Here is a 24,211-nt window from a genome sequence, read left to right on the forward strand (position 1 = left end):
CTTTAACATACACTATATCACTGTAACATACACTATATCATTTTAACATACACTATATCATTTTAACATACACTATATCACTATAACATACACTATATCATTTTAATATACACTATATCATTTTAACATACACTATATCATATCAATATACACTATCATAAACTCACGTGATATGGATCGGGTGCACACTAATTAATGTACACCGGGTTCATATTAGTTTTTTTATACGACAAAGACAAACCATTTTCAATTTCACAGATTCAGTACTAATAATTGCTTACATGTGGATCAAGTACGTATCTACCCATTCATAGATCTAAATTAATCCCATAAAAACTTGTCGTTATTTAATTTCTTTCCTTTTTATAATATTATCTTTTCGTTTAAACCAACGTCCTTAATTTACAAACATTTAACAAATGCACGCACACGTCGCCTATAAATTCAAACCACCTTCCTTCCCCAGTTCTCCGGCTTCTCCCTCTACTTTTCTCTCTCTCTCTCTACTCTTTCACTCTCTAACAAAATGAAGTGTAAACGACTCTTCTCAGATAATAGTTGTAGTAATGTTGTTGTAATTGTAGTTTTAGTTGCAAATTATTTACTAATAACAAATGGTTGTGATAATAATGAGGATTTATCTAGTGCGATTAAGCGCAAGAATGGGTGTAATATCTTCAAAGGTAGTTGGGTGTATGATAAATCATACCCACTTTATGATGCAAAAAGTTGCCCTTTCATTGGTGGAGGATTTGATTGTCAAAAAAATGGACGCCCTGATAAAGCTTATCTCAAGTATAGATGGCAGCCTCATGCTTGTAGTCTTCACAGGTAATAGTAATATCTTCTCTTTCTCTTCTTTTATTATTTACTTGGAATGTCAACATTGTTATTAGTTGTTTTTTTTTTATAAGTGTAGAACACCATTTACATGACTGAAAGATGAGTTGGTTACAAGCTTATATTGTACTGCCAAAAACAAAAACTAAAACATTGGTTACAATTTACAAACAAACAATTTCGTGTGAGATGAATATAAATCTCTTCATCCTGATTTATAGTATCACAGAATATAAACCAATTTTAATGCTCCAAACATCAGCTTTAACTTTTTATGGAGTAGGTTTCATATATACTTCTTCCGATCTTTATTAGTTTGTCGGTTTCTTTTGCATAAAGTTTTAGTAAAAACAATGTTGTGAGACATATATAAAAAGAAATAGCAACTATTATTATGTTAGAGTTAAATGTATGTGGTATGGAAAGTTAGTGGTCTCATTTCAAAAATAGAAACAAAAGAAATGGATAAACTAATAAGAGAAATTCAAAAAAGAATACCGGTAAACTAATAAAGATAGGAGGTAGTATTATAGTATTGGAATCGATGTGACATTAGTTTATACGTTCTATGATATTACTTTAGATTGATGATTTTAGTTTTAGATTTATGGAAGTAATAGTAATATTTAGTAGTTTAGATCGTAAATTTTTTCCTTTCTCGGTAGTGGTAAAATGAATGAAGAAATCCATGTTAGACGTACATTGACTCGGTTTCTTGGTGTTGAGGAATGAGATGAGGGAGAGGAAGAAGTAAGATGACCGTTGCCGAAAAAGTTAAGATAACCGTCATATTAGTAAGCACTAAAGAGGTGGGAAATGGGTTAGTAATGGTGGGCCCTCTTCTAAGCAAGAGGTTGAGTACCGACACATCCACCCCACATGAAAGATGTATTTAGTACGTACTTGGCTGTTTTTTTGGAGCAATTCACCCAATGTGATTTGTAGTATGATACTATAGTAATATTGTTATTGATTTGATGTTGTTGTATTTGAGGTCAATTAAGTGTATGTTCTCTTTGACATAAAACAGTTGAACTGAATTAAACTGAAATGAACTGAATGGAACTGAAATGAATAGTGATATGTGAGAGTAAAAATACTATCCAGAGCTGAATTGAACTGAATTGAACTGAACTAAACTGAAAATAAGATGGAGAGAATAGGCCCTAATTCAATACAAATTTTATGTTCATACTGCAAGCTAGATTATGTCAATGTGTGAAATTTTTAAGCCCTCTACCATAATTTATAGCATTAAATTTTAAGGATGGTTTCGCAATGCATAAAAAGTTTAAGGAGAGAGAATGTGAGATTTTTTTTTTTGAAAGTTATTTGTTTCTCGTAGAATTTAACAAGTGGTGGGATTTAATTCAACAATAATTGATTTTCTTAAGTACTTATGAGAAGTTGTGTAATATGTTTGAATTTATAAATAAGTATGTTTCATACTCCTTGTCTATAGCTTTGTTTGGTTAGTGTAATACCACACTTGTGATATCAGTCCAAGGCCTTGTTTGGTTAATATCAGCAATTTGAATGAATTACTCCTTGTTTGGTTTGGGTAATGGGTTGACCATTATCCTTACTTGAGGGTAATCCAAACCTTCAAAATATTACCTTCCAAATTAGAGGAGTAACAAAGTTCTTTCCATTTCTTTACAAGTGATTCATTTCCATTATTGAACCAAACACTCAATAAAAGTAATAATTATTATTATCATTCCTCCACTGTACTTAATTCCATGTCCTTTCTATTTTTTTCTGTTTGAACCAAATAAGTGAATAACCCTTAAGTAGAATTAACTTATAATATTTGACATCCAACATATATTCTCCATATGAGGCCATAAGAAATTGAACCCCTTTTTCAAGGAGTCAAAGATGTAGGTGATGGGAATTGCAAGTGAATTACCAATACTCAAATTTTTACTTAGAAATATTTAGTTTTCACTAATATATTCTCTCCGTTTCCTAAATATCTTCCTTGTTACTGTTCCTATAGATACCAAGGAGGATCCACTTGTGTGGGGTGTGGGGTGGGTAAAGTAGGAGAGAGAAAGGGGTTAAGATAAATAAATAAATAAATAAATAAATAAATAAATAAGGGTTAAAGTATGAGAGAGAAAGGGAGTAAAATTGAATTAATAATGTAATAGTGGACCATATGATAGGGACATGAGAGGGTAAAAAGCGAAAAACAAATTCCAAATAAGGAATAAAGTAAAAGAGGAAAGATATTTTAGAAACGCACTTAAACGGAAAGAGGGAAGATCTTTAGGAAACGGAGGGAGTATATATCTAAATTTGCTAGTCCTATTCTACTGTATAATGAAAAATATTTTATTGTATAATAAAAAATATTTTATTGTATGATGAAAAATATACAATTAAATTAAATGCTTATTAAATTAATATAATTAATGCTTATTTATTGCTTAATATTTTCATTTTTAATTTCTTAAATGTAGTCCTAATAGGTAAATTAAGATGGGGACTAGAGTATATACTACCTCCTTCGTCCCATTTTATAGTTCCCCAATTTCATTTTGGGTGTCCCAAAATGTTGTTTTCATTTCTGTTGTTTCCATTTTTTAACATCACTTTTTACTCTTTCTCCAACTTTTCACATGGGTTTTTCACACCCTTATATAATGTTCTTGAACTCTCATTGGTTGGGTATAATAAAAAGCATTTTTTACTCTCTTTCCTCTCTTCACATGTTCACCCATTTAATGATTTCATTATTTTTTTCATTTTTTTATGACAAAAATTCCAAAAAAGTCAACAACTCACAATGCAAGTACATAATAATCATTGTTTCCTTAATTCTCGTGCCAAAATGAAACGGAAATTATAAAATGTGATAGAGGGAGTAACTGAAAACTCTTCATCTAGAAGTAGAGATATTCATTGCAATGTGGAAGTTTGCATGAAATAAATTAATTGCATCACCGCTTTTTTTTTCTTGTGAATAGGTTTGATGGACGAGCTCTTCTGGAGAAATGGAGGGGTAAAAAGATAATGTTTGTTGGGGAATCTTTAAGCTTCAATCAATGGCAATCACTAACATGTATGCTTCATAGTGCGGTGCCCCAGTCCAAGTACACCATCGTAACTAAAGGCGCTCTTTCCATTTTTTCATTTCCGGTAACCTATCTATTCCATTTTTAAGTCCTATCCACAGTTGTAATGACAATTTAGCTATTATTTGATTACATATAAGAATTTTCAAGATATTTCATAAATTAGCAACTTTTAAAAAGCGCAAAATTTTGTTTTGGCAATCATAAGAAAAAGGTTTTCATAAATTTACTTAACTTGACCGACCTAATTAATTAACTTTTATATTTTGTACGAAGTAGAATTTTTTATAAAATTCAATTTTATATGGTTTTTTCAATCAAACTTCGTATTGTTTCTATTTCTACATATTATTTATGTCAACCAAATAAAAATTTAAGATATTTTTTTGCCCAATATTAATGTTGTTATTGATGGAAAGTATTTAGCTCGTTCTCACGCGATATACCCCATCTATTTTATAGATAGATGGGTAGAAAGTTTTTAAAATCAAAATAACGAAAAAGAATCTGATTCTATTTTCTACTTTATTTATTTGTTCATCTTGTGTCTACTTTTAGGCAAAATACATATCAAGTTGAAAATAATTATACTGAATTTTTTTTAAAAAAGTCGTATCTTTTTTGTTTCACAAACCAATATATAGGGTCTTCGTACTAGAAATTATATGTCTTCTTTCATTAGATTTTGAAAAATATGTAGTTTAAATTTATTGTTTCTTTGAAGGATTAAAATAGTTTAATATAGTTTATTTATGTCAACCAAATAAAAATTTAGGATATGTTTTTGCCCGATCGATTTTGTAGATAGACGGGTAGAAAGTTTATAAAATGAAAATAACAAAAAAGATTTTGATTCTATTCTTCATTTTATTTATTTATTCATATTGTGTCTACTTTCAGGCAAAATACATATTAAGTAGAAAACTATTATACTGAAAATTTATAAAAAAACGTCATATCTATTTTATTCACAAACCAATATATAGGTCTTCTACTAGAAATTTTTTTTTTTTGTAATTTCTTCTCAATTTTATTATCAACGTCAAAATCTTCTACTAGAAATTTATATGTCTTCTTCCAATAGATTTTGAAAAATATGTAGTTTAAATTTATTTTTCTTTGAAGGATTAAAAATAGTTTAATATAGTTTACAAGTGGTACTCTTTGAATGTATATATATTTTTTCCCTCCTTAAGATAATGATTTTTTCGGAAATTAAGGTAATGAATCTAAACATGAAATAAGTGCTTTTAACGTTATTACCTCCTTAATCTTAATCTTGTGAACCGGTTTTGGTAGGAATATGGAGCTTCAGTGATGATGTTGAAAAATGGGTTTTTAGTGGACGTTGTGAGTGAAAAAGTTGGACGAGTATTGAAGTTGGATTCCATCAGCACCGGATCTACTTGGTTAGGGGTTGATGTACTCATTTTCAACTCGTACCACTGGTGGAATCACAGGTGTGCTTCTTTTTCTCTATCACCTTTTATTCATTTTCTTCTTACTTCCATCAAGTCTTTATGAGGTACCATTAGGACATGTTTTAGTATCACAAGGTAAGGTTATATCTCACAACCTCAAACCCCATTAAAAAAACACTTTAGAGATGGAATTCTCTTATCTTTTTCGCACTTTCAAATGACATTGCTTGTGTAGCCGGATCGATCAAATTAACTTATGCAAAGTTATTACGATTGTATAGTGCTTAATTGATACCATTGGAACTCCTTTAAAAAAAATGGATACCATTAGAATTCATTTTTGTGTCCACAATTCTTAATACAATACCATTGTAATACTTCTTATTAATACTAGAAATTTTAACAAAGAAACATCAATTTGAACAAAAAAGTACTAAAATCTCTCCCTAGAATGCTACCTCAGGGGGTGTTCATAAAAAACCGAAATCAAAAAACCGTACCGAAATACCGAAAAATCAGTCTAAATAGGCGGTTACCGTAACGATGAAATTTTTTTTCCAACGGTACGGTATGGAATTAGAATTTTTTGGTGTTGTTTGATTGATATATTTATGAATAGTGGAACTTACTTACCTAGAGGGATCTAGGTAAGTGGAAATTCCCATAGGAAAATACAATTAACAATTCCTAAGAAATGCAATTACATAGGAAAATAAATTTACAAGAAATTTGCACTCCCTATATTCAACCAAACAAGCACCCAGTTTTGAGGAAAAAAAGTAACATTTTTATTTGGAATGTCTCATATTACACTTTATGATATCTAAACTAACTTTCATGAAACTCTACTTCTAAGTTGTGACATGTTCGGAAGGGATATGAAAAAGCTTACTTAAAGAAAATTTATTATTGTATTGTAATTCAATTATTTCAAATGTGGTCTTATTAAATGCTGATGGTGGCCATGTTAATATAATTAGTACAACAAATGATGCAGATGGGACTATTTCATGGTGAATGGCAAGATTATCAAAGGCATGGACCATATGAAAGCTTACAAAATCGCATTGAGAACATGGGCCAACTGGGTTGATGCCCACATCGATCCTAAAAAGACTCAAGTTTTCTTCCAAGGAGTTTCAGCTGTCCATATGAAGTAAGCTTCTTTCAAAATATATATTATGATGCTCAATACTCACTAGGTTTATGCTCATGAGCTGCTCTTTTATTTTGGTTCTCTTGGTGTTTTGCTTGGTTCATATGGGTTTAGTGGAAGCGAATGGAAAGAACCAAGAGCAAGGTTTTGTCGCCAGCAAACTCAGCCGGTGGCAGGCTCAAGGTACGGAGGTGGTCGTCAACCTGGTGAAGCAATTGTGAAGAATGTATTGAGACATATGAAGAAGCCTGTTCATTTGCTTGACATAACACTTCTTACTCAATTAAGAAAAGATGGTCATCCTTCAATTTATGCAGGCGGTGGTTCAAAATTACTTGATTGTAGTCATTGGTGTCTCCCTGGTGTTCCTGATACTTGGAACCAACTTCTCTATTCAATTTTGTTCCGACACTAAATTCAAACACAAAGACCTTATAAAAAATATTCTTTTCGAATAGCAATGGTGCATCTTTCTTTTTTGGTTTCTTTTATCTTTTACAGTAGAAAGCTATACCAACTACGAATCCTCAATCTTAACATTCATACACCTTTAAAAAATACAACCATTCTCATCTTGTCTTACAAATTTGAGTTTGTTTCAAGAATTGAAGTACAAAATGATAAAATTTTCTACCAACTATATCCTAGTACAAGATATTTGATTCTCAATCTACAAAACAGGATGCTTAATTCTGGTAAAACATTGGCAAGATGAGTTGATTGACAGAGTGAGGATTCATTTCTCTACACGGATTCTCTTGTCCCGGAGTGGAAGAGCAATTGGTTGCTGAGCTTGGTGCGGATGCTCTGGGCCTTTGTACACTTTAAGGTGATTGAACAAATACCGTCCGAGCTGCAAATAAAAAAATTTCATAATTAAAAAGGATGTCAGATATAAGTTAACGAGGAGACATCATTAGATCAGCAAGCTTAGCAAGAGAAGATGTTTCAATCAAAGATCCACATGGAATTGAACACTTGCTTTGTTTTTTGTGTTCTTCTACTTGGTTCTCTTTCTCTATATTTTTCCCATGGGATAATTTGTGATTGTAGTACACTCGTAGTTTGTTTTCTTAATTCATGCACGGAAGATGGAAATCCAAACACATGGACTGAAGCGAGACAGAATGGGAACATTTTTGCGAAGTAGGTGATGACTGATGAGGCTTCAAGCTCATGAGAGAAGTCGAAGAGATTGATAAGGCTTAGGTTTTACGATTAGTTAAGAAATAAATCATTTGCAGAAACCATGTGGAGTGGAAAATTGAGCTGACTTGCAAATTCAACATGTTGAACGTCTCAATTTTGTTCATGACAGTTGACTTTGCACGAAACATCTCATGAGCCCTAGTAAGGTGAAGTGGTGAAGATAGGAGCTTGAAGGAAGACTTTGAACTAAATACAGGCAGACTTCAAGTTAAATAGAAACATGTAAGACGAAAATAAAATTCCCAAGATCTGAAGGCCCCTTCTCGCCTTACAGATTTGGCAGTAATGGTTATTAAACCTGTATTAGGAAAGATGATCCAACCCAAATGACCAGACCTAAGACTTGATTTAAGCCCAAAATGGAAACCCGAAGTTCATTTATAACTTTATAAGACCAGAATCGACCCAGACTCAGCCAGAATTAGCTAGACCTGAAATAGACCCAACGCGACATTGCCTTGACTCGAAACTGACCAAATAACCAAGACAACATATTATTTGAATAACCAATGCAAGAGCATATTTCCTATAGGGTAACTGACTCGAAATCTTGCCTATCCACTCTCTTCCATAGGAGAAGAAAGCTTATTCTTTAAATCAACAAGCCCAAAAGGTAGTCACACAACAGGAGTATGATCTTTTTGGTCGCTCCAACACACCGGATTCGGCAATCGTGTTTCCGGTATTGTTAAAAGAAGTGCTTCAAATCATTGGGTCAATAGAGCAGCAGGTTTAACATCTACTATAAAAGAGGGAATCCACTTCTGATAACGACACCTCTGCTAGGCAACAAGTCTGGGTTTGTTCAAGACCATTCCCTCACACTTCAGGGAAAACCTTGATGACAAGGATTCCTATTTCTCAATGATATCCACAGATATTTACTTTAACTTTAGTTAATTTATGAATCACTAAAAGACTGTTCTACTTTGTGCAAGAAAACCCCAAGGGGAGGTGGTGGTATAGGGGCAAGGAATCTGGAATGTATACCGTTAGCAGTATTGTTATTCCATTTTTGTACTTTCTAAAACATAATATTGTTATTTTAAATCATTGATTCTTAACTCATTCTTTTATTTGGATAAATATTATAAACATATTATACTTTTAAATTTTATAAATCTATCATTTCTTTGATTTGATTTCAATTTTACAATATTGAGCTCTCCAAACACCATAATTCACACTTCATCCTACCAGAATAGACCCAAAAGCAAGACATACCCAAAACAACCCAACCTATAATGACTTAACACAAACCCAGCCTGAAAGACCCAATTGCCACAATGCCACCTTTAAGTGGTTATAAAGCAAACAAAGATATCCAGCCAATTAGATATCCTACAATGTGTTATCATTCATAACACTAAGGCAATTAAGGATGTCCCTGATTGGGGTAGGTTGAGGTCTCTTTTTCCCTAATAACCTCGTCTTCTTGCCCCACCCTAAACACCTCAGCCAAAATTTCTTAAAATTACACCCTTGGGGAACAGAATATTGTCACAGGACACTGTTAGATCTGAAACAAAATCAAACAGCATGGGGTAGATCACATCATCTCAGCACAGCAGATGCAGTAACTCCATATAGAAGTCAATCACTTCATTCTGCTTCCTTTGATGCTGTTGTAACATATCCTCCTTATATATCTACACATCCTATAGCTTCTCCAAGAAAAATTGTCCGCAATACGTAGTACACCTTTACCATGCTAGTCACTTACTTGGTAATCATTGTGTCTCAGATCATGTAAGCATGTGATAATTTCAGTTATTCTATGAGAAATTCCATGTTTAAGGTTTAAAATGGAGTGTCGAGCATCCATATCCATGTCGAGGTACTTGAGGTAATTAATAATCCGGAAAACATAATGAAACCAAAGCAATAGAGGTGATATTCCATTTTGTCTGTATTTGGTAAGAGTGTTTTAGTCTGGAGTCTGGAGCACTCCAGATGAATCATTATATCTATTTCCCTAGTTTTTTGTCAGCTGCTGAAGACCGGTCAGGCAAGATTCAACTTTACTATAGGTAACAAAGAAACAGAAGAAGATACAGCTGAAACTACTCACCCTTCCTTTCGGAAGCATGCCTCGAACAGCATGCTCAATAATCCTTTCAGGAATTCTTTTCTGAAGTTGGTCGAAAGTTTCCTCTTTCAGACCACCAGGCCTTCCTGAGTGCCTCCTGTACAACTTCTGCAACCTCTTTTTACCCGATACAGCAACTTTTTCAGCATTAACCTGTAATACCCAAGTAAAGTAAAACCCAGTTAGCTGATAGATACTTCATGCCTATACTGGTATGTGGGAGTGTATGCTAGACCTTTACGGGATTAACTTTTTAAACAATAGTAAACTTGCTAAAAAGTGATGACAGTATAATTCAGCATCTAGTTATAATTATCTCAGCTTCTACCATATGATGCAACTGAATTGACCATCTGTGTATTGTGAAACAGCCACTAATAATTCTTGGCAAAAACTATTATTCCAAAGATTATGGTCGACTGGTCCATTCTAAAATCCCAATTATAAATAATGATACATGGACACGGTAACAGAAAACTCTTCCTGATAACAGTAATCAAAAGATACACACATAAGAATAAACTAGTTGCAAAAAACACTAAGAAGCTCTAAGCTACCTCAGGAAGATATTACTAAAAGAAAACAATAAACGACTATCCTCATCGCATCTTTTTTTTAGGCGATAGTTTAGCTTGGCATAGAACCACCATTACACAAGGCTAAGGGGGTTGACTCATTAAATACTTTGGTTTCTAAATTGTGCTTATTAAAGCTTGTAAACGTGCTATAATCTATCACATAAGAACCTAAAATATTCAATATACAATTTCTTTTGCATTATATTTGCATTAAGTAGCAACCAGGATAAAGTTTCTACTTGCAGCAAACTGGAGTGCCAATTATTACTTCCTCTGCTCCACAATTATTGCATCACTTGTCTTTTTTAGTAGTTCTTTGATTAATGCAACACTCCTATACATGGATAAAAAGTTATACCTACACACTGGACCAGTTATACTAAACAACTTCCTCACTGCTTACTTTAACATAGAATAGTTTTCTATTCTATGCCACAAGGCGTAAGATAAAAAGTATTTATTATCCTACTTTTCATCACATCACTTGATTATAATTCGTTTAGCATTCTTTTTTTCTAGTGGGGAATCTAATCAAATGAGCTGTATTAATCAAGTAATGGGATAAAAACTAGCCCTAGGATAATAAATGTTTCTTATCCTATAAATATTAACACGATATCCCACTTCCATCTCCCTCCTAAATCTACGTGCCAAAGACAAGTGTTGCAATAATTTTGAAGCAGAGGAAGTACATGATAAAACACCTCATTAAAAGATGAAGTAGTTTCTTATGATTCCCAAACAAGAAAAGCACCAATACTCCCAAACACTCAGAGCTGAATGTTACAAATATGTAGCCATGCAAGATGAAAGTTATGCACCTTTCGAAAAAATAAAGTCATCTTCCACAAACAAGATGTCTGGTGTTCACTACCCTCTATTTTGTCGATGATTTATTTCGCAGGGAAGGGCAACTTTTTGAAGCACGGTCCTCCTTGTTTGTTTGACATAAAATATATGGGAAGTGGAACTTCCTAGGAAGTAAAATAAGGTGAGATTGTCTTGTTGGAATAAATGTAGGAAGTTGCACTTTCTAGGAAGTTCTACTTCCCAAAAAATAGAGGAGCTTACTTACTTAAGGGGATCTAGGTAAGTAGAACTTATGGGAAGTAGAATTTTCCATGAGCAACCAAACAACTTTTGCCACTTCCTAGGTATTGGAACTTCGAAGGAAAAATAATAACCTAGGATATACTACTTCCTAAATTCAATTAAACAACACCTTAGTTGATATCTACCAAAGAACACGCAGTCATGCACACGCACACACACACACGCACACACATTAGATTAAAATATAAACAACAGAAACATTTTAAAACAAAAAACTTTATATTAAGGCTTGAAACAAGCCTACTAGCAATTTTTTAAAAGAATCAAAAAGGTATAGTAGCAGTTTTGTAAATGAATCAAGAAGGCATAATAGCACTTTTGAAGCTAACACACATAGCAAAACCCACTCAATGGAAATAAAAGAAAGCTCCCCAACATATATCAAAAGTATTGTAGTAATATACCATAAACCCCACAATCTAATACTCCCTCAGTTTTTAAATCGATGCTCCATTTTTACTTGCACACTTGTTGTGCATAACTTTGACCATTATTATCTCTAATTATCTATCATTGAAAAATTATAAAAATTGATATATTGAAAATATAGATGAGCAAATTTAACTTGTATGTTAATATTGGCTTTCATACATACTTCCTCTGTTTCTAAATAAGTGCAACATTTCTTGTTTTCACGTTTGCCAATGCATTATTTTAACCATTAATATCTTTAATTATCAATAAGTAAAAATTATAAAAAGTTGATATTAAAAAAATTCACATTTCGACGAATCTAACAAGATCCCACATGACTATGTTTTTCCTAAACTGTAAATCACCAAAGTAAATTAAAGTTTAAACAGTGAATAGTAAACACTATGCAAATGTTGCACTTATTTAGAAACGGAGGAAGTATGTAATAAAGATATGGTAAACTAGAGTTTGTGAACAGTGCAAAAGTCAAAATGGAGCATCTTTCTAAAAACAGAGAAAGAAGTTCTCATTATCTTCTGTTCATGAAAAAGAAAAAAAAATTCTATGAAATACACTTCTCACTACTCCACAGCACTATAGAAATAGAAGTGAAAAATAAATTATTGCACATCGACATATGAACAGACTATGAGATGCAGTTACAAACTTTCTACTTTTTTCTGCAAGCATTTAGATATAGACAAAAATGTAGTAATATTTAATAAGGTGTTGCCTAACCTACAAACTTCCTTCTCAATTTGTTGGTTATTGAGCACTAGTGAAGGCATTAACAATTTGTTTTGAGTAAATGGAGAGAAAGGGAGAGAAGTGAAAGCGAGGAAGTTTTGTTGTTTGGATTAAGGGCCGGGGGAAGGGAAGGGAGAAGAGGAAGGGATCCACTTTCCCTCTCTCTAATAAACATCATCCTCCATATTAAAGAAATTGGAGCTTCACCTTCCCCCTCTCTTTCTTACCCCTCCCCTTCCTCCCCTTTCCTTCACCTTCCTTTCCGTTCTATCTTGTTATCCAAACAAAGTGTAAAACATAGAAATCTAACGGTCTGCATGATAAGCCTAAACTTCCGGCTGAAATAAACATACCACAATCACAAAGGATCCCATGTCGACACTTGGAGTAAAGGTAGCCAAATTCTTCCCGCGAATATGCACTGCTATAATTGATGCTAACCTCCCAAGAATCAGATCTTCGGCATCAACAACATACCACGTCTTGTCAGTATTGACATGGTGAGCAGCTTTTGGATACCATGTTGTGTTCCAGATATCCTGAGAAGGAAGAGAAGATTAAGCTTGAGTTAAACACTTTGATCCACAAAATTAGAGAAGTCAGGACAAAATATGTATATAATTCGACTTGCTTGTTTTGAAAGACATGGCACAATCTAGACATTTCTTCAGATATCCTTAAGAGTAGTGGAGATGACCATTTTAAGGAGGAGAATTTATCTGTGCAATCAATATGAGTTCTGTGTACATTTGGAAGCATAAAGATATATTGGACTTAACTCTTTGAATCACATAATTCAGATCATCAATCAAGATTCAAGTCTTTTTCAGGAAGAAATCATTGGGAAGTGAGAACCCTCCTGGTTAGCAGTTAGTTTTAGGAGTCCCTTTGTGTCCCAAAATCATATTCTTTCCTGCTAATTAAAAGATGATATTTTTCTACACGTGGTGAATATAAAGATTAATCAACGATTACTGAATGGATACCCAAAATGGCACAGAAAACTCATTGGTTAATTACTTAGAACTTAAAAGTAATTCACATAGAGGCAAACAACTAAACAAGCACAAAGAGCAAGGAATATGCACATCTGCACTCTGCTAAAGACGCTTCCATGCAAATTGGATCCTATAACATAGAATTAACTTAAAGAGGACTAGAAGAATAGAACTAAAAGAAGTCCACCAAGAGTCTCAACTTCTCACTATTAAAGGTGACCTTTGGAAGAACGCCCATCACACACTAGATATCACGGGATTATAATATAAACCCAAAGAACATGACATTGAAGAGCCAATTTCTTAAACAATGATAAGTGAGAAATTTAGTGAACCTACTCGGGGACGAAAATTTAAATTTAGTAATAATTTCCAACCAGACTTTTATGCTCTGAGGTCTAAATCAAAAGCAATTAATTAGTATAAAACTTTTCTATTCTTTTCTTTTTGTTGTTCTCTCTTTTATGTTAAACGATCACACTGCTGCAACAGAAGAATGCTCCATATCAAGGAGCTTCTACAAGCAATAACACAATTCTTGCCATTGTTAGCAGGTGGTTATTTCAGTTCGAAGACCTGGTTCTCAAGAAATTTTTCTGTTCACTACCTTTCTATCACTACATGATAATTGCAAAAAGGAATAGCTACTACTATAAACCATCAAACTTTGTAATCCTTTCGTGCTTTCTGCCAATTTGAGTTTCACATAAGGAAATCTAGTCTACAGTACTATCAAATTCCTGAAAGAACTGGGATTCTACCAGAGACATCATCTTTGGTCACCTTATCATTCTTCATATGAGTTCTTTCAATATGATTATATTCTTAATAACACCTTGAAATCCAACAAGACAGAACATAAAAGGTTCTTAAATTGCAACTGTGTCAGCCACCCGAAATATATGAACTGATAGGATCAAATTTTACAATGAATCACCTGACTTGTTAACACCCATACTTAATGAACACCAATTATATGCTTTCAAACTATCCGGCATATTCAATCCAAAACAAACCAAAAAAGAGCAGCTGCAAACACTACCACCCACCTTTTATGATTAAGAAGAACAAACCTAATTTTCCTAGGAGAAAAAGTTGCCTAATACAATTTTTACACCACTAAAATCTCCAATGACAGCATCCAAAAACATTACCTATTCTGAGAATATACAAAAATCTGTAATCAAACTAGTTCCATCGTAATTAAGCTAAAATTACTCTTTGCATAACAACATAACAGCACTCATCAACCCAAAATAACACAAGTAAGCATAAACTCTATAGTATAACCTCTGTGCCAAAACACGTTGTAGCACAAATGCAGGCCTTATTTCTCCCGAAAAATCTTTTAAAAGAACTGATTATTAAACTTTCAATCACTAATTATCCGGATTCTTCAAAATTCTACATTTGCATCCCTTAATATTTGACACCCACATCATTAAGACCAAACAAGTTTACTAAACAGCATCAATAGCAAAACTTAGGCTATGTTCTTTTGGACTGAATTGAACTGGACTTAATTTATCTGAAGTGAACTGGATTGAATTAAAACAATGAGAGGAACCTAAATGAATTGAGTTGAACTGAATTTGTCTGAACTGCAATGAACTTGTCTGAACTGAACTGGCTTGAATTGAATTTTCATTAATTCAGTACAAAAGAATAGAGCATTAGTCCCACAATAATTCGGGGTCGGCTAACATAAACCATCATAAGAAATAATTTCCGTGACAAATGAAACAAAAGAACGCACATAAAAACCAAAGAACCCACATCATCCCCTAAAATTTGACACCCACAAAATTAAGAACAAACAAGTTTACGAAACAACACCAATAGCAAAGCCTCAGTCCCAAAATAATTCGGGGTTGGCTAACATAAAATGTCATAAGAAATCATTTCCATGACAAATGAAACAAAAAAAAAAAAAAAAGACACACATTAAAAACATAAGATAGAAAGAGAAAAGGAATTACAGGGCCAGTGGCTTCTTCGAGAGTGAACATCCAACGCTGGTCTAAAGGAACAAAGGGAATTTCGCTTCTTCTGGATTTTTTGAATTCACGCCATGCTTCTGTAACTGGATCTTTGGGTGCGGATGCTATGGGAGTGAGTGCCTTTGATGAGCGAGGATATACCAAGATGGGGGCGTTTTTTAGTTGGGTGCCAAAGATGGTTTTTTGGGTCAATGTTGATGAAAACACCATTGATGAAGCGCTTGCCATTGTCGTCATTGTTGTTGCTCTGTATCTCAAGATGGAGATGAGAGAGGGGGAGTGTTAGTGTTTAGAGAAGAGAAGTGCAAGAATTGGATAAGATGACACTCATAACCTGATAGTGCACTCTCAAGTCTCAAAGGCTGAAAATTTTGGGGGGAGGTTTTGAAGATAGCATAGCAAGAAATATAAATATTAGTATAAGTTTGGATAGATGATGATAGGCTCAGTGGCGAATTCAGGATTTTACGGATGGTGGGTCATTATCATGGTTTGAAAATATGGTTTCGATTATGGTCGCAGAAATAGTAGCAGAGTTGCAATGAAGGAGTTTACGATAGACTAAATCGCAATTGTCACGTCAGTACCATGGTTTGAAAATATGGTTTCGATTATGGTCGCAGAAATAGTAGCAGAGTTGCAATGAATGAGTTTACGATAGACTGAATCGCAATTGGTGATTTTTATATTAAGTTTTTTCAAGTGCTATTAATCTTTTGTACCAAACATATCATAAAACAAAATCCTTTCTTAAATCTGTTTCAAAAAAGAAATTTTTGTAGCTATTATTTTTTTGATATTTTTACTTGCAATATTTTTTAATTTTAAATGGTTACATAATACTTGCAACATTGACTTTTTGGACAATATATTTTCTCTTTCTTTCTCCTAGTAGGTGGGAGCTAAGTTCTTTTTCTCATCACTTATTTTCTTTCTCAAATTCTTGTGGTATACTTCAATATTGCAAATAAAATTAAAAGTGGAGGAAGTCCATAAAAGATTAAAAAGATCCTAAACATTATATGAATCAAATATTTCATCCCTTTAGTTATCAAATTAAAAAAAAAAAAAGCAAGGCCAATATTGCCATTCAATAACCTCTTTAATAAAAAGTTTAGCCCTTATCACCAAAAAATAGTCAACTTTTAAAAAGTAATTCTACTCTTATTTGATCTAGTAATTAACAATTCACTTTTAAAAAGTCTACTAGTAAATAGAATACAAAAGAAAAAGAAAAAAAAAAGAGTCAAAAGAAAGAACAAAGCAAAAGGAACAAGAAATTACCCCGAATTCAAAGGCTACTGTGCTTGTCCCAAACTTATATGCTACTTAACTTGCCCTTTTCTCTCTATTCAAAAAAAAATTGTCACTTTTTCTTCTTTCTCTATATCTTCTGAGTTTCTAGTTCTGAAACTTCACAACCACGGCTTTTTATTTCGTTCTCTCATTTCCTCTTCTTCCATTCAATCGATTATGATATCTAATTGGGGTTTGTTCTTCTTCCTTGCAGTCTACATACTTGAAGCTAGAAATTTGGGTGTTTTTTTCAAAAAATAATAACAAATAGAACTTCTTTTTTTCTCAAATAATGGTGGTCACATGACCCACCATGACTAATCGTGGTTCCGCCACTGGATAGGCTTCAATAAATTATAACTAGTTTTTTATGCACGCTATACGTGCGACAACATTTTGGTCATGACTACTCCTCGGTTTTAAAACAAATTAAAAACGAAAGTTCTTAGTGTAGGCTTTATACTTTAAAATGTTATAGTTTAGTCGTAAAATATTAGGTTGAAGTACATAAAAATTATATTACAAAATTTAGTATACAGGCAAAAAGTTGCATTCGTATTTATGTTAATACATACGCGTGTATATATATCGCTATTAGTGTCATATCTTGAGTTACTTTCAGCATGCAATTTAGCAATTTTGAAATTCATAACCCCATCAAAAAAAACTAATAACCATATAATAATCTTTCATAAATCTTAGAAAGAAATGTATCTTTTTCTCTTAGTACACCTTCAATAACCATATAATGTTTCAAGTATATTTTAGAAAGAGAAGTCCACGACTATGTAATCTGTACAAATACGTACTATACAAATATACGTACACACCAAAAATTATCCAAACTCACCCAAGAATTCACTCATTACGTCTTTCTTTAAGAGATTTCATTCTTCAACTTTTCTCCACCCTTCTTTCTTTTGTCTTCTTAAGTGCGCAAATTTTCAAGTTTCAATTTTTTTTTTTTTTTTGAAAGAAAGTTTCAATTTCTTTTGGAAGCATTTACACTTCAACTTTTAGTTTCTTACTTCTTTTTTTTTTTTTTTGCTAATTTTCCTTGATTATAGAAACTGGGTAGTCCACAAATCTTTGAAAATTAACCTTCTTGAGCTCGGTGCTTGCTTCCAAAGCTTTCATCTTTTTTTGCACAGGAAATTAAGCTTTTAACTTTTGCACTTCAAATGCAAGAAAATTCACACTATTTCTCATTTTTTCTGGGTTTGAATATGAGTTGTCTTTGTTATGGTCGTGTATTTTTTGTTATTGTCTTGGTATTAATTTTTGGTAAATGACTTTTTTTAGTTGATTGGATGTGAATTTAATTTGATTCAATCTTTTTTTTATTGGCAAGTTTATGTGATTGACTGTTATATGAGTTTATTGGTTGTAATAAATATTTGATTGAATTATTTTTGAAAAATTTGCCCGAAAAAGTCCCATCTTTTGGCCGTCTGCCGAAAATAGTCCCAGCTGCCTATTATATAATAAACCTAACTTTGAGTTTTTTTTTTTATTTGTGGACCCATGTCATTGGAAACCTGCTGCACAGGTAAAACACATCACGTGAGCTCAGCGTGAGTGTGTCTTTTGCCTCCCAAAAACTAACCCTTTTTCTCTCTCTCCTCTGTCTGCTATTGATCATCGTTTTCATCTTCCTCTTTTTTTTTGTCGCTTTTTTCATTTTCTACGTGAATTGAAGCTATGGGAACGCTGATTTGGGTGAACTACATCAAAATTTCGCTCTTTGTGAAAGGTACCTTACCTCCTCTTTGCACTCTTTAAATTGGAATTTTTTTGTTGCAATTTAAGTATGTACATTGCTGATGCTAAATGTGAACTTGAATGTTAAAGTTTTGAACTTTTTTCAAGAGTGTAATATGTTATTTTGCTGCAATTTTTATTTTTTCCACTTAATTAGTTAGTTTAATTTATGTGCTTGATTACGAATTGTGATTAGTTGAACTGAATAGGGCTTTTGTGACTTGCAAGGGTAATTGAACATGGATTGGGTTACATTAAGGTTTTGGCATGGAGGATTGTTTAAGAAGAGTACAAATGGGTCCTTGTATATGGGAGGAGAAGCCAAGACATACCTTATTGACCCTGATGAGTTGTCATGGTTTTTCTTAGAAAAGATGGCCAAAGAATGCGGTAACTATAGGAAAATTGAGATGGCCTATTATTTAACACCTGGGTGTGCAATTGATGATGGTTTGAAGAGGGTTTATGATGATGAGGAGCTTAGGGTGATGACTAGTATTGTTAGAGAAGCTAGGTGCTTGGATTTGTATGTGTTGCATGGGGTTGATGAACCCCAACCACAGCTACCTGAACCTAAGAAAAGACCCCAAAAACTCATTCCTATAAGGGCCCCACAGACAGCACCAAGTCCTAAAAATGTGACCCCATAAAAATCACCCAAATCTAATAAAGGGACCTCCCTTAACACCTCATCACCCACCTTTTCTCCTACTAGAACCAGTCCAAGATTCTTATCCCAGAATAAATCCACATCAGATTCAACCACAACACAACAACCCATTTTAAATGTACATGCTAACCCTAGAAAAAGGAACACAACATCAAACAAGCAACCAGTAGCACAAGAAGTGCATTCACACTCAAAACACACCTTTGAACCTCATCCAAATTCAGATCCACAACCCACAACAAGCTCACCAATTCCTGACTTCTGCATCACTGATGATTGGTGGACTGATCCTAGGCCTGAAAGTCCCATCCCTCTAAATGATCTGATTCCTGATTTTCCTCCCTCAAGTGATGACACAGATCTACTCTATGAACCACCTACATCAAGTGAGCCAGTTGATTTTGTTTTAGAATTTGATGGGTAGTTTATAGTTGATGAGGATGAGGTCATACATGAAGACTTTGGTGAGGAGGAGGAGAGCATAGTTAACGAGAATGAGTCAGACCACATTGAAGAGCTTGATGCTGATGATATTTACACTAGTGATGAGGAGTATATAACAGCAAGGAATAGGGTGAAAGGTTGCAAGAACAAGCTGAGTGAGTTGGCAGAACAACTACGGAAAGAGGCAGAACAAGGTTTTATTACAACTAACAGCAATGAAAGGCACACATCTGGTGAGGGTGAGGGAGAACATCAGGGTTTTGAAAGTGAGTATGAAAATCTGAAGAAGAAATTCACACCCCAGAGACCAGTGAAGAGGAAGGTGATTTAATTCCTAAGAGGAGGAGGAAGGAGAGGAGTTTGGTTGTTGATGCAGATAGTGTGGACTTCAGCGAGTTTGTATAGAAGGTGGGACAAAGGTTCCCAAACACAGCTGCTTTTAAGAAAGTTGTAGCAGCTTTTGCAATCTTGCAAGGTAGAAGTTTGAGGTTTTATATTAGCAACAAAAATAAAGGATAGAGGATAGGGGTTTGTTGTAAGAAGGGGTTCCCATTCAGGTTCTACTCTTCGTGGGACACAAGAAGGGCTTGTTTTGTGGTCAAAACTGTGATTGATGAGCACACGTGTTGTAGAAATATGACCAAGAACACCCAGTTGAAAGCATCGTGGGCAGCAAAACAGTTTCTTGAGGTCTTTAAGACCAGGCCCCACTGGCCTGCAACTGAGACTAAAGAAACCATTAGGAGGGCTTTTAAGGTTGTTGTTACAAGAAATTTTGCATACAAAACTAAGTACCAAGCACACATACTGTTACATGATTCAATGGTACAACATTACAACAAGTTAGGGAGGTATATAGAGGCACTAAAAGTGGCAAGTCCTCAATCACAGATTGTGCTTGTGACTAACACTAGCCAACAATCTGATCCACCAGTATTTCAGAGGTTTTTTGTGGGTTTTGATGGGTTGAAGAAGGGGTGGATAAGGTGGATGGAGGGCTGCAAGAAGTTCCTTTGCATTGATGCTTGTATTATCAAAACATTCTTAGGAGGGCAACTTTTGGCTGTTGTAGGGAGAGACGGAAACGATCAGATGTTCCCCGTAGCGTGGGCTATTGTAGAAGGGGAGAATAGTTCTTCATGGGAGTGGTTTCTAACTGAATTGCAAGGCCATTTAGACATGGAAGATGGTGATGGCTTGGCTATAATTAGTGATGAAAATCAGGTTAGTTAGTGTAGTTTACTTTAGTTTGTGCTACTTTATTTTATTGCTTAGTTGCTTGCTTACTTGTGTTCTTTATGCAGGCTATATTGAGTTCAGTTGCAAAGTTGATGCCCAAAGCTGAGCACATGCATTGTGCTAGGTACATCTTTGCACTGTGGCATAGAACATACAAAGGAGATGAGATGAAGCTGTAACACCCCCAAATTACTCACTTTTAAATAAATAATTTAATAAATAATATTTGAGTAATTTTGGAGTATTACCGCCACGTGACTAATACGCTTTCGGCAACCAACTACTAACTAACCAAAATAACTTGCAGCGGAAGACTTTAACCAAAAAAAATAATAGGAAAAATTGACAATAGAGGTCTGAACTTTGGGTGATAATTTTTAGAAGGTCTGAACTATTGATTAACCTGTGTAGGTCCTAACTTTAGGGGTCTTAACTTTTAGCGGGCCTCGACGACTTAGAACTGAAGATTTTTTTTTAAATCTTACCTAGTTCCTACATTCCTCCCTCAATTAACCCTTCTGATGTGACCAAAGTTTTACAAGTGATGACCTACTAAGCCGATTTTAAGTCACTAAGGCCCGCTAAAAGTTAAGACCCCCTAAAGTTGGGACCTACACAGGTTAATCAATAGTTCAGACCTTTTAAAAATTATCATCCAAAGTTCAGACCTCTATTGTCAATTTTTCAAAAATAATAATACTTCTTTATTAATAAAAGTAAATATTGTCTCAATACTCAAAATAAATGAAACATTCTAATCTAGGTGAATTGAAGATCCCCTTCCTAGTATGCTCCCATGCACATCCAAAATTCACCTGCAAATCTGCTTACCAAAAAGGTAAACAGGGCAAAGCCAAATAGGAAAAAGAAAATACGCGTCAGTATAAAATGAGTACGAAATGTACTAGATAATAACACATTTGTTAGTAGTAACAATTTTTCATTTCGAAAACTCCATCACCAATAATTCAAGAATAACTCTTTAAGAATAAACTGTTTTCAAACACTTAATAATAATTCAAGAATAACATTTTAAGAACAAATCTTGCCAAACACTTGAATAATAATTCAAGAACAACCTTTTAAGAACAAACTCTTTCCAAACACTTGAATAATAATTCAAGAATAACTTTTTAAGAATAAACTCTTTCCAAACAACTTGGATTAAAAATAATCCTGAAAACAATTCCTCTTCTTATCTCCCCTTCTATTTTGCTAAGTGTGCACACCCCCCAAGCTAGTCATCCCATCACGGAGCTATATCAAGGGGTAACTATAATTGCCAACAAGTGGACTTTGAATCTCTTGATATTAATCAAGCAAATAATAATAATATGACTTGTAAGTCATGAATAAACCTCCTTTCCTCATAAACAACTTTTTGAACATTCAAAGTTCATAAAAACCAATCAACCTTTCCTTGTAAAAATAATTTAATTTTCCAAAAAGGATAACAAAACTTCTATATAAAATGATTGATAAAATCATTCCTTCTTTCACTTTCAAGAGTGAATATAAAACATTATAACCATTTTAAACCAAATTTCTAAACCAATCCAACCAATAAAATCAATAAATAACTTTATCATATAAACCACATTTTAAAAGATCTAGCTACATAACGTACCTTGATCTTGCACAAACTAATACTAGTATCTTCACTTATTCTTATACTTGAGCTTTCTCATAGCCAACCAACAAGCAATCTACCACATGAACTTAATCATGAATTTAAACATGAATGATCTATCATGAGCATAATATTTTTGAGTAAGAAATATGAAAATATTTTTCTTAAACAAAAGAAAATTGAAACTTGAATAAGAAATAATAAAACTAGAATACATAGGAAGAGAAAGAAGAACTTTGAAGTAAGAAATTATAGATTCTTCAAAGTTTTTGTGTGGAAAAGATGGCTAAAGGTGTGGGTATTTATAGGAGTAGAATAGATAGTACTTAATTTTCAAAATTAAAGAGTTTGTAACCTTCACCATAAATTAGGAGATTAAACCAAGATTTGTAACCTTCATCATAAATTTGGAAAACAAAATCCCCCATTTACTTCACAATCCCGTCAAAAATAATGGCCTAAAAAAAATTTTCTTTTTTTTTTTTTTTGAATAATTTTGACTAGGATTTAAAACCAAAAGTTTAACAAATCCAATTTTGGCGCCATATTCCCGCCAAAATAATTTAAAACCAATAATATACTAAAATATCCTTTGCTTAAAATATTTATTTTAGAAAATAAATATAAAATACATATTTATTTATTTAAATAAATACTAAAAATACGGGGTATTACAGAAGCAACTTTTCTGGAAAGCAGCCAAATCTTACAGTATCCCTGAGTATATGAGGCACTGCTAGAAATGGAAAAGGTGAATCCAGCTGCTGTGGTTGGATTTAAGAGCTACAATCCAAAGGTATTTTGTAGGGCCCATCTAAAAGATAGCATGAAGGTTGATGTGATAGTAAATAATTTAGCTGAAACGTTCAATGGTTACATCATAAATGCTAGGGGTCAAACACTTAATATACATGTTAGAGGACATAAGGGTTGCGTTGATGCAAAGACTTGTTATGAAAAGGCAAGAAATGGAAAAGTCTAGTGCACAAACTTGTCCTAGGGTTCAGGTTAAATTGGAAAAAGAGAAAGACCTTGCTGCAAATTGCATTCCCTGCCCATCATCCAACACCTTATTCCAAGTAAACCACTTGATGGATAGTTTCATAGTTGACCTAGCCAAGCACACATGCACTTGTAGGAAATGGGACATGACTGACATCCCATGTTGTCATGCTATTTCTTATATTTATTTCTGTAACCAAGAAGCAAAGGACTTTGTTGCTAATGAGCATAAGAGGGATATGTATCTTAAGGCATATGCATGGTCAATTTCACCTTGCACAGGGGAAAGACATTGACCTGAAAAAGAGTTTGCTCTTGATCCACCTCCAATCAAGATTGGGCCTGGCAGACCTAGGCTGAATAGGAGGAAAGGTCCCTATGAAAACCCTAAGAAGCCTGGTAAGTTGACTAGGCATGGGTTAGAGATGACTTGCTCAATATGTAGGAAAAAAGTCCACAACAAAAAAAGATGCCCTAATAGGGACAAAGATGTTATGCAAGAGCCACCATAAAAAAGGCCA

General features: G+C 33.6%; 2 protein-coding genes across 2 annotated transcripts; one reads left to right on the forward strand and one right to left on the reverse strand.

Moving 5' to 3' along the window:
- Positions 1–463: 463 nt before the first annotated feature.
- On the forward strand, positions 464–6,957 carry LOC104891305 (protein trichome birefringence-like 42). The gene is made up of 5 exons (XM_010676980.3): positions 464–831; positions 3,816–3,987; positions 5,223–5,383; positions 6,342–6,500; positions 6,615–6,957. Exons 1-5 carry the CDS (start codon positions 527–529, stop codon positions 6,913–6,915), a joined length of 1,098 nt encoding a protein of 365 aa, XP_010675282.2. The 5' UTR covers positions 464–526; the 3' UTR covers positions 6,916–6,957.
- Positions 6,958–7,009: 52 nt separating this feature from the next.
- Positions 7,010–16,043, reverse strand: LOC104891306 (50S ribosomal protein L13, chloroplastic). Its single transcript, XM_010676982.4, has 4 exons — positions 15,628–16,043; positions 13,004–13,189; positions 9,781–9,951; positions 7,010–7,353 (listed from the first exon to the last, which is right to left on the reverse strand). Exons 1-4 carry the CDS (start codon positions 15,883–15,885, stop codon positions 7,237–7,239), a joined length of 732 nt encoding a protein of 243 aa, XP_010675284.1. The 5' UTR covers positions 15,886–16,043; the 3' UTR covers positions 7,010–7,236.
- Positions 16,044–24,211: the final 8,168 nt, after the last annotated feature.

This window comes from Beta vulgaris, chromosome 4 (assembly GCF_026745355.1).
Source record: "Beta vulgaris subsp. vulgaris cultivar EL10 chromosome 4, EL10.2, whole genome shotgun sequence".
Classification (NCBI taxonomy): domain Eukaryota; kingdom Viridiplantae; phylum Streptophyta; class Magnoliopsida; order Caryophyllales; family Amaranthaceae; genus Beta; species Beta vulgaris.